General features: G+C 44.5%; 1 protein-coding gene across 3 annotated transcripts in view; it reads left to right on the top strand.

The window, feature by feature from the left end:
* Nucleotides 1–15,260, top strand: part of SMG5 (SMG5 nonsense mediated mRNA decay factor) — a 47,802-nt gene that overhangs the window by 21,811 nt on the left and 10,731 nt on the right. For 2 of the 3 annotated variants that reach the window (XM_030542575.1, XM_030542578.1), the window contains exons 10-17: nucleotides 151–359; nucleotides 1,313–1,450; nucleotides 4,288–5,004; nucleotides 10,585–10,754; nucleotides 11,613–11,688; nucleotides 12,154–12,329; nucleotides 13,494–13,652; nucleotides 14,744–14,803. In XM_030542575.1, the coding sequence (XP_030398435.1) occupies nucleotides 151–359; nucleotides 1,313–1,450; nucleotides 4,288–5,004; nucleotides 10,585–10,754; nucleotides 11,613–11,688; nucleotides 12,154–12,329; nucleotides 13,494–13,652; nucleotides 14,744–14,803 (1,705 nt within the window). The remainder of the gene's footprint in view (nucleotides 1–150; nucleotides 360–1,312; nucleotides 1,451–4,287; nucleotides 5,005–10,584; nucleotides 10,755–11,612; nucleotides 11,689–12,153; nucleotides 12,330–13,493; nucleotides 13,653–14,743; nucleotides 14,804–15,260) is intronic. The other variant, XM_030542576.1, reaches the window with a different exon arrangement.

Here is a 15,260-nt window from a genome sequence, read left to right as displayed (position 1 = left end):
TATCTTGTTCTAAATGACTTAAGTGATGACTGAGCTTGCACCAGTTTTCGTTCAGTATCCTCATGAACATGCTAGTTGCCAGGAGTTTGAGACTTAACTTGCTGCAGGGCATTTGAAGAGTAAATCAATTTGTTTTCCCCCCACGTTAAGCTCTGTGGACTCTGAGCTAACATCTCTTTGCCAGTCGGTGCTGGAGGATTTCAACCTTTGCTTGTTCTACCTGCCTTCTCCTCCTAATCTGAGCTCAGCGAGCGAAGACGAAGAGGAATATGAGAGTGCATATTCCTTCCTTCCCGACCTCCTCATCTTCCGCATGGTGATCATCTGCCTAATGAGCGTCCACAGCCTCAAAAGGGCAGGTAATCAGTGCATTAACAACGAACACTGGTAATGCTCATTGAATTATAGTGCTGTGAGAGGAGGATAGCCTTGAAGAACATAAATGCTGAACAAGATGTCCTATCCATTCTGGACACTGACCTTCCATAGAATAAGGCGGTGGTCCCCAAACTGTGGGGTGCGGGGTCTGATCCAGCCCCCATGGGGGGCAGGGAGAGAGTGCCATTCAGCCCCAACCTGCCATCTGCTCCGCTCTAGCCCCTGGCTCTCAGCCCCCCAGAGGGCTTGGACAGATTCCATTATGGATAAGGGGAGCCATGATAGAAAAAGTTTGGGGACCACTGGAATAAGAGGACCCATTTTACTCAGGTTGATTTAAAACTGGGTAACTCCTATAATCTAACTTAATTTGTTAGTTGTTAGTGATGGAGAAGACTTATTAAATTGCGTCTAAATCTGTCTCCTGGAGCAGGTCAGGATTGCTCCCTGAAGTGTATTTTCTAGTGTCCAATTCAGTGTGAAGTGTCCTAATTAGTGATGCTTCCATCACTTCCTTTGGGAAAGTGTAGATGAAGGATAACTATCTGGTATTGGAAGGATGTCAACACCAAGAAGGAAGAGGAATTGTTAGTGTGTGCAACTTCTCTCCCTTCTTGGTATTTGCATCCTTCAGACACAGGACAGTTATCCTGCTTGCTACCACTTTTTTCACTATCATAGGAAGATCTGCATAAAAAACTATTATTTCCTATCGTTAAGGTGAGAGGTGAAATACTAGGGATGTCACCTTGGGCTGATTTATGGATTGAAGTGTTTTCAGGAAGTGGTAACCCCTGGATATCAATGCCGCTTGTCAAGATGGCTGTGTCCCATGCAATTAGACAGTAAATCTTAAACGTATGTTATTTGACATCCATTTTGCCGCAGAACTGTGGTAGTCTATTCACTTCACCTCTGTGCTCTCTTGTTGCAGGTTCAAAGCGGTACAGTGCAGCCATTGCTTTCACTCTGGCCCTCTTTTCTCATCTGATAAACCACGTCAATATTCGCCTGCAGGCAGAACTGGAAGAAGGGGAGAATCCAGTTCCAGCCTTCCAGAGCGATGGCACAGGTAAGAGGAGGGAGGTGGTGAGTGCTGTGTTAGCTCAAATGACTTCCCTATATGTGGCCACCATGCCCCTTTCCTGAGTGCATTCGGTATGATCTTTATAGTGCAGTGCACAGCTCTAGGTTTGCAGAGCTGAGTTTGAAACGCTTTGATTCTTCACGGCCAGGGGGGAAGCACTAGGCACAAGTAGTATGCTGAGTCTCGAGGGAAAGGAAGTCCCCTCTCTTACTCTAGAGTACCCTGTTCTGGAATGACTATGCTTCCATGGGAGGATATCGGAGGGATGCCTGCTGCTATGAAAAATAGGGAAGACCCTCTGGGTTCAGAGGCAGCTCGTGGGGAGGTGGTGGGGACACAGTCAGACTGGAGAGACATTTGCTAAATTGTTGAGCAACGACTTCAGTTTCACAGATGTGGTCAAAGTGCGGGTCCGCCCTGTCTTGTAACGCCTCCACTTGCTCCTCATTCATTTCAGGATCTAGTTCAAATGAGTCCTGCGTGGCTTTTAAAACTCTCCATTGGCTTTGCTCCAGCTGATCTCATGGATCTCGTCTGTGCCATTCTTGTTACCTCCTCTGATAACTTTATGAATGGGCTTATTTGACGAGGTTGGCTGTTATAGAAGGGGACTGGACTGGACAACCCAGCAGGCCCCTTCCTATCCTGTGTCCTCTGCTCATCTAGCACTCTTCTCCTCTGTCCATTTCATGATCTTACAGCTCATGTGAGAGGCGCATTCCCTGTTGTCTGGAACAGTCATTCTGTATTTCTCTCCAGCTCATTCTTCAGTATCTCTTCTTCATGTCCACTGACAGTAGGGCAAGAGGTAATGGGCTTAATCTGCAGCAAGGGAGATTTAGGTTAGAGATTAGGACAAGCTTTCTAACTATAAGGATAATTAAGCATTGGAATAGGGATGTTGTGGAATCCCTGTCATTAGAGGATTTAAAGAACAGGTGGGACAAACACCTGTCAGAGACGTTTTAGGTTTACTTGGTCCTGCTTCAGTGCATGGGGCTAGACTTGATGACTTCTTGAGGTCCCTTTCAGCCCTACATTTCTATTATTGTAGGATAAACAAGAGGTCTTGGGTCTCCAAGGTTGCCTATAGGATCAGGCTTTTTATTTTCTTTCAAGTCAATTCAGCTTCGGGGAAAGCTGAAGTCCCACCTCTTTGTAAATTCTGCCCAATCACTATCTTTAGAGAAAATGGAAATTCAGATTTTTCTTCACCCAAGTAATGTACTTGAAGATTGACATTAAACAAGACTCTCCAGTATGTGGCAAGAGATCATTGGGATGATGTAATGACCACTAATTAAAGATGGGAATAACTCACTATTTATAAGTTGAGGTTAATTTAATTAAATGTTGTCATGCTGGGGTCTTAATCGCTTGGCTTAAACAGTTCCACTGAACACACCAAACATATCCAGTCTGAACAGTAATAGCTGTATATCTTTAGAATGATGGCATGCTTGTGTAGCTCATTCATTTCTGCAGAAGAGGAATTTAACTTCAGCTTTCTTTCCTTCCTTCCTTATAAAAGTAGTCGAATGTTTCAACCTGTATCTTGACTATTCCGCTGAGAAAATTCCCACATACCGCTGCACTGCAGTGTTATTTAATAAGCTATTGTGTGTATATAGTTGATGCAGATTCTCCCCTAGCCTTGGTTTTAAATAAAACAAGGTGAGTTAAGCATCTTAAAACACTGAGTGCTATCAGCCTAATAAGAAAGGTGGATTAGACCAGTTCAGTCCAAGATTACTGAGAGTAGCAGTTTGGTTTTAATTTCAAACCTTCTGGCATGCATTCAAGTATCCTGCCCCTTTGTTATATTGTCAGCAATCTGAAATGCATGCAACACGTTCTAATAGGAAAGTAAAATACAGGCTTGTTTTTGAACCAAGATTTTTATTGTAAATTCGTCTTAACCAAAACGAATTAGCCTCTGGTCAGATGACTGAATTCTTGGCAGAAGATTGCATTTTTTATCAGTCAGCGATTTTGTTTAGTGCTTCTAGTAAAAGGTGTGTATTCTTCTCTTGCTAAAGGACCATTAAGAAGTAAAATTTTCTCTGTAGTTAACTGTGTGGGCTTTTTCGTTGGAGAGTTGGGCGGGGAGAAAGTGGTTTTTGTATTTAAATGAATTTGGTACTGGCGTGGCAGTCCTGAAGACTGGTAATGACTTATCAGGTGCAGCTCAGACAATATGAATTTAAGCTTCTTTAGACTTCTGCCTGTGTATTCCAGTCTTGTCCTGGTCAGACTCCATGTCTGAGGCCCATTCTTTCCGTAGTCTTTCTGCTGAAATCACTCACAAAAGGATGTTGATTATGGATTGTATAATATGGATTCCATAACTAGAAACTGGATTGAGATCTGTTCATTCATTTCACGCTAGCTGCCCATCTACCAGCCATCAAATGGAAATGGCTTTCACTTGGCTAGGTGGGACTTGGGCAGGATTTAAACCAGTGTGATACAGGTGTTCCACCTTGTATTTGCTAGGATAAACTTCTGCTGCTGGCTACTGAATGGATCTGGGGATTAGTAAATGCCATTAGGAGGTAAAGGAATTGTCCATAATTAAACTTCTATGTTTCTGTGTGACTGGGGCTTGGTCGGGGTGTGGGGTTCGCATCGCTTCACTTGTCGGTGCCAACATCGACCCATCAGTAAAGAGGGATTATCTCCCAAGGGTGCCTTGAAACATCCTCTGATGAAAAGTGCTATAGAAGTGAGACACTGACACTTCCCCTGGCTTGAGTCTGGCCACCTGGGTAGGTTGTACGTCAAACAGTTCCAAGTGTTTTTGTTTCGGGTGTCTTTTGCAGATGACCAAGAGACCCGGGAGCCCTTGAACTCCGTTGAGAAGGAGGCAGATGCTGACTTAGCCAACTACCGGCCCAGCGATGAGCAGAGGAAGAAGGACAGCAAGAAGAGCAAGAAATACTCTCGCCTCTCCTGCTTGCGTCGCCGGCGCCATCCCCAGAAGGTCGATGAGAGTGACCTGAGCGAGGGCTTCGAGTCTGACTCCAGCCAGGACTTCACTAAGGGCAGCGATGGCTCGGAAAGCGGCTCAGAGAAAAGTGACGAGGAGGTGGAGACAGCCTTTGATGTGGAGACAGACTCAGACATGAACAGCCAGGAATCCCGTTCCGACCTGGAGGATATGGAGGATGAGGCAGGGGAGGAGGGAGGCGGCCGAACCAAAAGCATGAAAAATGGGGCCAAGGAGGCCTTAAAAAACTGCATGGAGGGGAGCGGGCTGGTGGACTCTAAAAGCCTAAGTGTCTCCAAGACTGAGAATTCAGATGCTGCAGTCAATGGGCCAGGGTCCATGGGCACTAATGAAGCTAGCATAGCCAGTAACCTCCAGGCCATGTCCACACAGCTGTTCCAGACCAAACGCTGCTTTCGCTTGGCCCCCACTTTCAGCAATGTCCTCTTGAAACCAACTCATGAACCAGCTGCCTTGAAGGAGGTAGTGGACAGCAAGCCTTGTGTCAACGGGGATGTGGAGAAGCCCGGCTTCCCTGAACAAGGTAAAGATGGATACTTGGTTACAAATGAGATCTTTACTGGCATGGAAGAATACATAGATCTGGGTAGAAAATGATTAAGCAATAGCAGTCTTCTCGAGGAGTGAAATCCATCCCTGTGCAGCACTATAGTGCATTATTGTGCACTACCGTGGCACCTGGGAACCCAGTCGTGGACCAACGCCCTGTTGTACTTGGTGCTGTACAGACCCAAGATGGCCCCTGCCCCAGGAAGCTTACAATCTAAATATAAGAAAAGAGACAACAGATGGATATAGGGTGAGAACAGTGAGACATTATTATTCAGCATGATGCACAGCCTGGAGCCCTGTTTTGACCAGAGTGGGACTTAAGTGGTGGATAGGCTGGCTGTTTGCATAGGAATGAATTTCACCCTTAATGCATGGAAGGCCAGTTCCATACGTTACCATAAAAGGAGAGGGCAGTGCATCAGGACAGTGTTGAGTAGTATTTCTGTGTGATGTAATAAAATACGATTAACCTGTTAACACAGAATAATTTAGTGAGATAACTTTACTTATTGAACTAATTTGAGATCATTTCTAAGCTTCTGTGCAATAGGCACAATAATATTTCCAACTAGATGTTTAGGGGCTTTATTTATTAATACAGAGGGACATAAATCAGTGTGTTTCCCAGAGTGTGGGCTGTATTACCCTGTGGGATGCAAAGGACTAACTGAGGAGGTATCAGTGGAACTTAATTCTCGAAAGTGTCATCTTTTATTTTTAAAGTCTCTAACTGTTATGGTTGCGAAGAAAACCTTCAAAATGTGAAACAGATGTAACTTGTACAGAGATGTCGTCTGAAATAGTATCTCTGTGGTCTGAACAGCCCTATTCATTTCAGTGAGTGCTGATTTACATGCCAATGAGAGTGATCAGTGTTGACATTTAAACACTTCTCTGCTCTTCAAAGCATGTAAGAAAGGAGAGGAAAGGTCATGTTATGAAGATCTGTACCAGCATTTCGTAAAGTTTGGGGTGCAGAGGATTGGATTGCAGGGTGGAGATGATGTATAAATTAAAGCTATATCTGCAGTACAGAGACTGTGCTGGCATAGTTCCCTAGTACGCAGCCTAAGCTGGCTGGAGTTCTTCTGCTGGCATAGCTATGCCACCTCCCCAAACTAAGCTAATAGAAGCACTCTCCTGTCAGTATAGTTGCTTCTGCATGGGGGTTTTGCTGGCACATGTTGGCTAGGGGCTGTACCTTTTTTCACACTCCTAGATGACATAAATATGCCAGCATAATTTTGTAGTGTGGACCAGGCATTGCAGGGTAGCCAAAGAGTTGAGGTGAATTTCATTTTCTTAGAAAGGGCCTCAACTTTCAAAACTTTGGGAAATGCTGTTATAACTTGTTCAAAGGGAACAGTTCTGATTGACTAGGGTCTGGTCTCTACTGGGAGAGGAGGGAGAGTCAGTGTAAGATATGCAACTTCAGCTATGGGAGTAGCGTAGCTGAAGTTGACGTATCTTATTTTGACTTACCTCCCATCCTCACGGTGTGGGATCGACTGTCGCGGCTCCCCCGTCGACTCCGCTTCCGCCTCTCGCCCTGGTGGAGTTCTGGAATCCACGGGAGCGTGTTCGGCTATCTGTCAATCTATCTGTCTAGATGCGATATGTCGATCCCCGATAGATTGATGGACGTACCCTAGGTCTTTTTTATCTCTGACTTCTGTGGTACTGTGAAAAGCAGACTTAGCACCATTCTTCTCTGTTGTCCTGCATGGTGCAGTCATTCACACCAGTGCAAAGTATGTACAAAATGCTACTATTCTGATTTGCAGGTGTTTCATAGTGGATTAGTGAAAATGACTGCACAAGGTGTAGGGTAAGGGAGAAATGGGCCATTAATGTTTAAATGCCGATATAAAGTCGTCAGGATGTCTATAAAAGTAGTTTTGGTTCTGTGTTTTGTCAGTGTTTCCCAATGAAATTACTTCCGCTCACAAAGCTAAAGGTCTGTTCAATTTGCTAGTGCTGCAGAGTCTAGCGGAATTTGAAATTTTGGCTGTTTTACTGCTTATTAAATCATAAAAATTCTGGGATTTGGCAATTTCCCGGTGACTCTAAACAGAATCCACGTGACTCTCCTCTAGCTGTACTGGCTGGGTGAGCTCTGCAGAGTCCACAGAAGTGAAAACTTGTATGTATCCGTAAAAGTCAGCAGATTTGACTGAATGACATGTAAGGAGCAGAGATGTGGAGTTAGGGGCAATTTCTATACACTCTCAACCATAACATCACATCAGTCTTTAGTTTTGTAGGGCCAGATTTTAACTTTAGATGCACAGTAGATGGCACTGCAGCTTTCTTAAAGCTATTCAGTGACGTGTACTGTTCAATCAAAGTAATGTTCTGGGAGAGAACAGCTAGAAAAAGAGATGATATAACACACGTGCATTATTTGTATTTCAGATAAACTACCTGAGCCATTCTGGTCTTGTTTGTTAGTCACTCCTTCCAGCTTCCCTTGTATTGGGGAGCAAGGAAGCATTTTGCATCATGCTCAAACCTAGTTTCCATGGGCATGCAACTCTGACGAACTCAGGCTTTGCCTAGGCTAGGATCTAAAGGTGTGGTGTGAGATCATGTTAGCCAGCTTGAGCTAACTAAGACCTTCTAAAACTCTAGTTAAGGAAAGGCAAGTTGTACTCTAGCAAATCTGGAGATTTAGAAAGGGATGGACCAAGCTAGCTGACATGATCTAATGCCACACCATTAAATCCTAGTATAGACAGAGCCTCAGGGCTTGTCTCCACTTCGAGGGGGGCGGAGGGGCAAGGGATGCTCAGTGATCAATCCACCGGGGGTCAATTTAGCGGGTCTAGTGAAGACCCACTAAATCAACTGCTGATTGCTCTCCCCTGGACTTCAGTACTCCACCAGAATGAAAAGCATAAGATCAGTCAACGGGAGAGTTTCTCCCCTCAACTCAGGGGGTGTAGACACCGCAATAAGTTGACCTAATGTGCATCAATTCCAGCTACATTATTCACGTAGGTCGACTTCAGAGGGAGCTGTCTTCAGTTCTCCCTGATGGAGGTGGGTGGGAAGATCTCTGAAGAGGGGCTAGTCAGGGTGGGAGTTGCAGGCGCTTAGCCGATATTTCTTCTTTAGAATTATACACTCTGTAGCCTGTTATAAGGCACTGTTATATTTTTCTCTCTCTAATTGTATTCACAATCAATACAGAGAATGAAGGGGGATGGGTTTGATGCAACATTCTGGTTGAAAATTCAAACATCCCATAGGTCAGGAAATTCCAAAGCTTTGGTTCTACCCGTGATTGTAACCATGTCCCCTCATTGCACATAAGTTTTGTTAATATTTTGTATTGCATTCTTATAATGCTGCTGTTCATACCAGAGATCCCAAAGTACTTCACAGGCATTGTATATAGAGATATTGCAACCACTGCTGGTGTGAAACAAGATAACCATTTAACAGCACTCCTCAACGCTTTGTCAGTTTGAAAGGAAGTGCAGTGCAGTTAGGAAAAGTGAAGAATAATTATTCTGTTGAAGTTTTGCTTTCTGTGTGCAGTGGGGGCACACAGCTGATGCTGCTGTGGGAATGTTTTGAATTTCATGACATTTGTACATTTAAATTCTCAACTGCAAGGTTGAATTAACCTGTGTGTTGTCTTGCTTTGAACTCTCCGGCTCAGTTGTGCACACGTATAAGGACAAACCCCTCCTGACTAATTATGCCTTCCAAACAATGCTGAAGAATGCTATGTGGCTTCTGACTATGCCAGGGTTGGATGCCTAAGAAATTGGTCACTAACTGCTGATATCGATGGATTGATGAAAGATTATTGCTGTATTAATAAGCAGTCATGTTTGTCTAGTGGTTAGAATGAGGGATTGGAAGCTGAGAGACGTGGGTTCTAATCTCACCTCCGCTGCTCAGTCTCCTTCTGTGAGTAAAGGAGCCTCCAAATAACTTTGAGATCCTCGCGTATGAGGAACTATAGAATTGCAGAATATTATGGATCTGTCAGAACTGATGAGCCTCAGCAGTTAAATAGCCTTGCTCCACCCATCCCTTGCTCCATCTGAGGTACCCAGCTGCACCTAATACTGACCCACACAGTTGCTTCAGAATCTCTTCTTAAACTTGGGGGTGGCTTGCTGCTGTTCCTGCTTTGTTTCTTGGTTTCTATGGTGCAGCTGCAGGAATTTTCAATCTGCTGGCTTTTTTGCAGCTGTATCAGCACTGTTCTGCCAACCAAAGTGAGAGCTGTACAGTTTTGTAGGGGCCTGATTAAGGGTAAGGAAATGAGGAATGTAGGGTCTTGTTGTAGAGGAGGAAGTGTATTTTATATGCTAGATCAAGTGATAACTGAATGAGATTCACAATTGAGAGAGATCTTTAGCAGGACTAGCGTAGCTTTAGAGGGTTTGCTGAACTCTAGAGGGATGGATCTTGTTCTTTACATTGGTTCCCTGCCTGTCTAGCTTTCATTTCCTTCCTGTACCTCTGTTGGGCAAGTTCTAACTAGATGTTCATGTCTATTGATAGTACAACTTTCTTTCTGTGGGGATACAAAACTCACCCCACCCCTCCATGGCCATTCATTCTTGGCTTTTGCCATGTAACCTTAAGTGTGGTGGGTTTGTCTCTAAAAGTGGGTCTTGGTTTGTAAATTCGCTGTTAGTTGTGGAACGATTGGGTTGCTCTTTCTTTAGACCAGGATCAGTATTCGTGCATCATAAATTAAACTTATAAAGCAGGAAGTGTTAAATAATTGTGCTGAAAACAGCTGCATGTACTGGATGGAGAGGGTCATATATAACAGGTTTCAGCTGAATGAGCGTCAATTCCAAAAGAGGTGGACTTTGACTGAGCTAGTAGAACTGAGTCCAATTTGCAAAGCACTTTGGGATCCTGCAGCACACAGACACGGACAGCATGTTGTACCAGACAGAGGAAGACATAGGCCTTTCCCTGACTAATCTTCAACTTTGCACTTTTATAAGGCTATCACGGCACTTGATGCAGGTGAAATAAAGAAGCATTCTTGTCCCCACTGAAGAAAGGGTAGGCAGGCAGGGTCAGAGGGTCACTAACTTGCCTAGGATAACACAGTTAATATGGGGAAGTTGGGAATCGCTCCCAAGTATGTCAACTGTTCTTCTAGCCACTAGTTTATTACTACTTTATTATTTGTATTACTGTAGTGCCTAGAGAGCTAGATATGCACCAGGATCCCCTAGTGGTAGGGGCTGTACAGCTGTAGAACAAAAGACAGACCCTGCACCAAGGAGCAATCTAAGTGTAAGAGAAGAGAGAACAGATGGAGAGGCAGACAGAGTATAAGGAAACAGTGAGACTGTACTGGTCAGCATGATGAGCCTCCTGCCATCCAAGGGATAGTTACACCAGTCAGTAAACTGCTGTTGTGGATGTGTGCGGATGAAGTAGGGAATTTTGAAGCATCTTTTCCTTCCCACTACAATGGTGACTCGCTGTGCAAATACCAACATGGTTTCTTACCAGGTCTCTACTTGGTATTTAATGCATGGTGTCTTTGCTCTTTTCTTTGTTGTTTCAGATGACTTGTCCGACTCTGAAGAGAGCATCACCAGTAACAAATCCTGTAGGAATGAGAGATCCCTCCAAGAGAAACTAGAGATCATAACCAATGAGGGTCTGCTTCCGACTGTCAAGGTGTTCCTGGACTGGTTGAGAACCAACACTGACCTCATCATCATGTGTGCCCAGGTGTGGGGGTTTTGTTTAAATGTACACTGTTAATGACTGCGTCTCCTAAGTGCCAGCTTGGGTGATTATATTATGACAAGCCTCCCTGTGGATTCAGGTGGATACATTGTTTGTCCCTTCCTGGCATAGATTATTGTTGTGACATTAATCTATATTGTTAAACAAATGCCATGTTGCACCACAGATGGAACAGCATCTCTGTGACTGGGGTAGTGATCTCTGTGCATGGTTTGCAAATCAGTGTGTTAAGTTTGTAAAGCACTTTGGGATCTCTTGGGGTGAAATGTATTATTCATAATCAAATTACTTCCTCTCACTGTCATAACTATTTTATTGTTAGGTTCTACCCTACAAATATATTTTGGTGATAGGGGAACAGGGAATTTGCGGTTATTAAATAGCCCTGACCTAGGAGCCATGAGAATGAAACAGACCCACATCTAGACACAGGGATCATCTATCATGATTGCTGTTGGGTCTTCTGTCTGTTTCCACAACTTGCCAAAAAAATGAGAGGGTGGATGTAGCAGCAACTGCTGGTTAGGTGGCCTGCTGGCTAGGTCAGGAGACTGGGTATCCGTAGCCCAGAGAGTCTATTCTTGACTCTGCTAGTGTCTTGTGTCTTTGAACAAGTCATCCTTACCTCTTTACCTTGGTTTCCCCATCTGTCAAACTAAACTAATCTCTACATCACAGAATGTTGGAGCTTAATTAATTGCAAAGTGCTTTTAAGTCTCTGGAAGGTGCTATCAAAGTACAAAGTATCCTCATAATTATTTGCATCTATCTTGACTTGAAGATTTGCATGACTTGATATATTTTGCAGCCTTCTTTTTTTCTTTCTTTTTTTTTCCCCAGAGCTCCCAGAGTCTATGGAACAGATTGTCCGTGCTTCTGAACCTTCTGCCTTCTGCTGGAGAACTGCAGGAACCAGGTACCGTTGGAGCCCATCCCTTATCATTGTCCTCCCCTTGCCCTCCAAACAAACAATAATACTCCCTGCACAGGTACAAGTCCTTATTTTTGAAGCCTAGTTATCAGTGGTGCTTATAGCTCATTATCCTGTAAGGTTAGAGTAACTAATGCGACTTGGTTTACAAGGATGATGGAATATGAGTAAGGCCTTGTCTACATTAGCCTATGTTGTATTGAATCATGATTCAAGCTAGTTACCTCCCATGGTTTGGTTAGCTAGTGTGGATGGAGTCAATAAAGCAGTGTACTTGATTGACTGGCTCAAACATTAATGGAAACTGGTAGCATTCTGTAGACATTCCCATATGACCAAAATTCTTGAGCTCTGAAGAACATAAAGCGCAGCATAAGACTTCTGACATCTGCTGTCCTGGCGTCAGTGATGATCACTCACATCTTACTGTGTTTCCCCCCAACAATCTAGGGCTGGCTCTTGGTAACGAGGTCAAGGACTTACTGATTGGCTGTGAGCTTCCAGATTTGAGCACCAGTTTGCTGCTTCCAGAAGATGTGGCGCTCCGTAACCTGCCCCCTCTGAAAAATGCGCACAAGAGGTTTAACTTTGAGCAGGACAGACCCATACTGTCAGCGGTGGAGGAGGTGAGGATAGGCGAGCCCTGGATTCTTGGTACCAGCTAAATTTGTTTTGATAGAAACTTTTCCATATCCTGGCAACACAGGATGAGAGTTTAGTTTTCTTGTGGGAGAGAGTGTGTCGCAAACTGAAATAGCTTTGTGAACCTCAGGATGATTCACATTGCTTCTAGCTCCATCGCCCAGGCAGTGTCCAGAAACGTCCCTTCCCTCTCAAAGCAACACAGAACTACTTCCTATTGGTTTCTTTGCTATGCTTAACCCTTCACCCTCCTTGTCTGGATAAATCAGTTGATATCTGTGCCCCATCTAGAATAACTCTTGAACAGTTGCAGGCAGATCCTATAGCCCTGTATCAGTAACGACAACTGGCAGTGGCAGAAGAATTGGCATTGTGCTGTACTTGTGCCCAGAATGGCTTTAATTGTCGGCCCAGTCGCAGAGTAAAAAGGGCTAAGACCATCATTACTGCATTGGGGAAGATGAGACATTTAGGGGAGAGAGACAGGAGAGTAGTGGTCCATCTAATTTTGCTACGGCGATCTCTGAACCACCTGATGACTTGGAGCACATTAACATTTGTCCACCTTTGCTAACTGATCTTTAAAGGAATGTTATGGCCTTTGATCTGGGAGCTACGTTCTTAAAAATGTAAGATTCCAGCTGAGGAAGCCTGGGGATGAATTCCTGGATATCTCCTTATGTTTTTGGTGCTCTGTGGGGAAACTCTGAGACAAGATACAACAATCCAAAGCCGAGTACAGTCCTTCCTTTTACCCAAGCCCACTTCGCTGTCCTCTTAGTTATGTCACCCCTCTTCAGAGAGACGACTCCTCAGGTTCCAACGCTGGATCCAACGACAGAGAACTGGCCAGCACAGGTTGCTCTGAAAAGCCAGATGTCATTGTTCTCTGTTCGAAAACCCTGACTGCAAACATTTCAAAGCACTCTTGCTCACTTTCCTGAACTCCTGACCTCATTTATTTTCTCCAAAGAATTATCACGTCCTGCATCTTCAGAAACATTCACAGAATTTTTCAGTTTGTGTATATATATAATATAGTCATTTCCACCTTTTTCTAAAAGTTTAGATTCCAGCTTCTCAGCTAGCTCAGGCTGCCGCCGGGGGGGTGTGGTACATCTCATGTCAAACCGTCTTGTTCCTTGCAGTCCGTGATTCGTGTTTGCTGCATCCGCAGCTTTGGCCACTTCATCACCCACTTGCAAGGCAGCATCTTGCAGTTTAACTCGGAGGTCGGGATCTTCATTAGCATCGCTCAGTCTGAGCAGGACAACCTTTTGCATCAGGCCCAGGCCCAGTTCCGCATGGTGAGTTGGAAGAGTCTTAGGTTGTGTCTACACTGCCACTTTCAGCGCTAAAACTTTAGTCATTCAGGGGTGTGAAAAAACACCCCAAGCGACAAAAGTTTTAGCGCTGAAAAGCACTGGTATAGACAGTGCTTGCAGCTTCCAGCAGTCAAGCTACCTCTGCTCGTTCGGGGTGGTTATTTTTTATTGCCGGGAGAGCTCTTCCCCCAGTGATAAAATGTGACTACACTGCCCACGTCACAGCGCTGCCGCGGCTGCCCTCAGAGGGCTAATGCTCTGATCTGTGACATGCTGGCATCCCAGGCTAATGTTGCCATTGGCTCCTCTGCCTGGCATTGCGTTCCTTAACAAGCTTGGTAATGGCTCATAATTGACACACTTTTGGTGCCTAGTGAGAGGAGAGGTTGGCTACATTCCTCTTGGGAAAGCTGCTTACCAGGAGCAAAGTGCATCTAGGGATAAAAGTCTGTTCCTGTTGAGTCTTGCTGTTTCATAAGAGACTAGTCTGCCCCAGTGAGGATCTGTGACTTTTCATTCAGAAATCTGGCATGCTCATGCATGTGCCACAAGCATTGTCACCCAGTTTAATGCAGGGAATTGGCTCTAGAGAGCTGTCCCACCTCCTGGCAAATCATTATTATGTAGACTTTGTGCATGGGAAAAACTCCCTCCCAGGTTTGCAGCCCTGGAGGACCAAAGTTTGCTGTACAGAGCAGATTCAGTCCAAGAATTGGCAGAACCAAGCTGTTTTTCTATACTGCCCCACCAAAATTTGCCTCTGCCCTCCCTAGAGAGTGATGGGAATCCATTCTTCCTCTCCCATCTGCTGAGACAGCTGACAAGGTGTGCCAATCACGATGGTGAATTTTGTACCCGCTCATTTCATGCAAGCCACCATCAGATGTTAACAACTGTCCTGGTTGACTTGGGTTGGATTCAAGCTGGTGACCTAGAGGTGAACAGTTTCTCTCCCTTTACCAGTCCCTTGAGTTTTGTTCCCCTCTCCTCAGTACCTTTCTGGAAGTACATGCTAATCACTCGCTCACACTTTTCCTGCTAATTTTTATTTGTAACTCTATTTTTATGACTAGGCTGCGGAGGAAGCTCGTCGGAACAGGTTAATGAGAGACATGGCTCAGCTCCGACTGCAGGTATGAGATCCCAGCTGTCCACTAAACCACCAGCGTCTGTTAACTTAATTACATTTCCAAGTGTATGAATGAACCTGGCCCTGCAGATCTTCTATTTGGTGCACTTATGGAAAAAGCATTTTCTGGGCCATGCTTATTCACATCTCATTCAAAATAAACCAAGCCAAACTAAATGGGTCAGCCCCTCTATTTTGACCTAGTGTAATAAAAACTGTAGAGATCTGCCTCTTAAAACAACACTGTCTGATTGAGGCATTGTGCTTAGAGCGGGGATACTAACAGTCAGGACTCCGGGGTCCTATTTGCAGCCCTGCTCCTGAATTGCTCTGTGACCTTAGCCAAGATCTCCCATTCTGTCACAGTTTACCCCTCTGGAAATAGGGCCCTTGTTAAGACATTTGGGATATTTAGATGTAAGGCACTCTATAAGCACACCATATTACCATTACCCTTATGT

The sequence above is a fragment of the Gopherus evgoodei genome, chromosome 24, assembly GCF_007399415.2.
Source record: "Gopherus evgoodei ecotype Sinaloan lineage chromosome 24, rGopEvg1_v1.p, whole genome shotgun sequence".
NCBI classification, from domain to species: domain Eukaryota; kingdom Metazoa; phylum Chordata; order Testudines; family Testudinidae; genus Gopherus; species Gopherus evgoodei.
The sequence above is the reverse complement of the archived record's forward strand: the minus strand, read 5'-3'. Positions and strand labels throughout refer to the sequence as shown.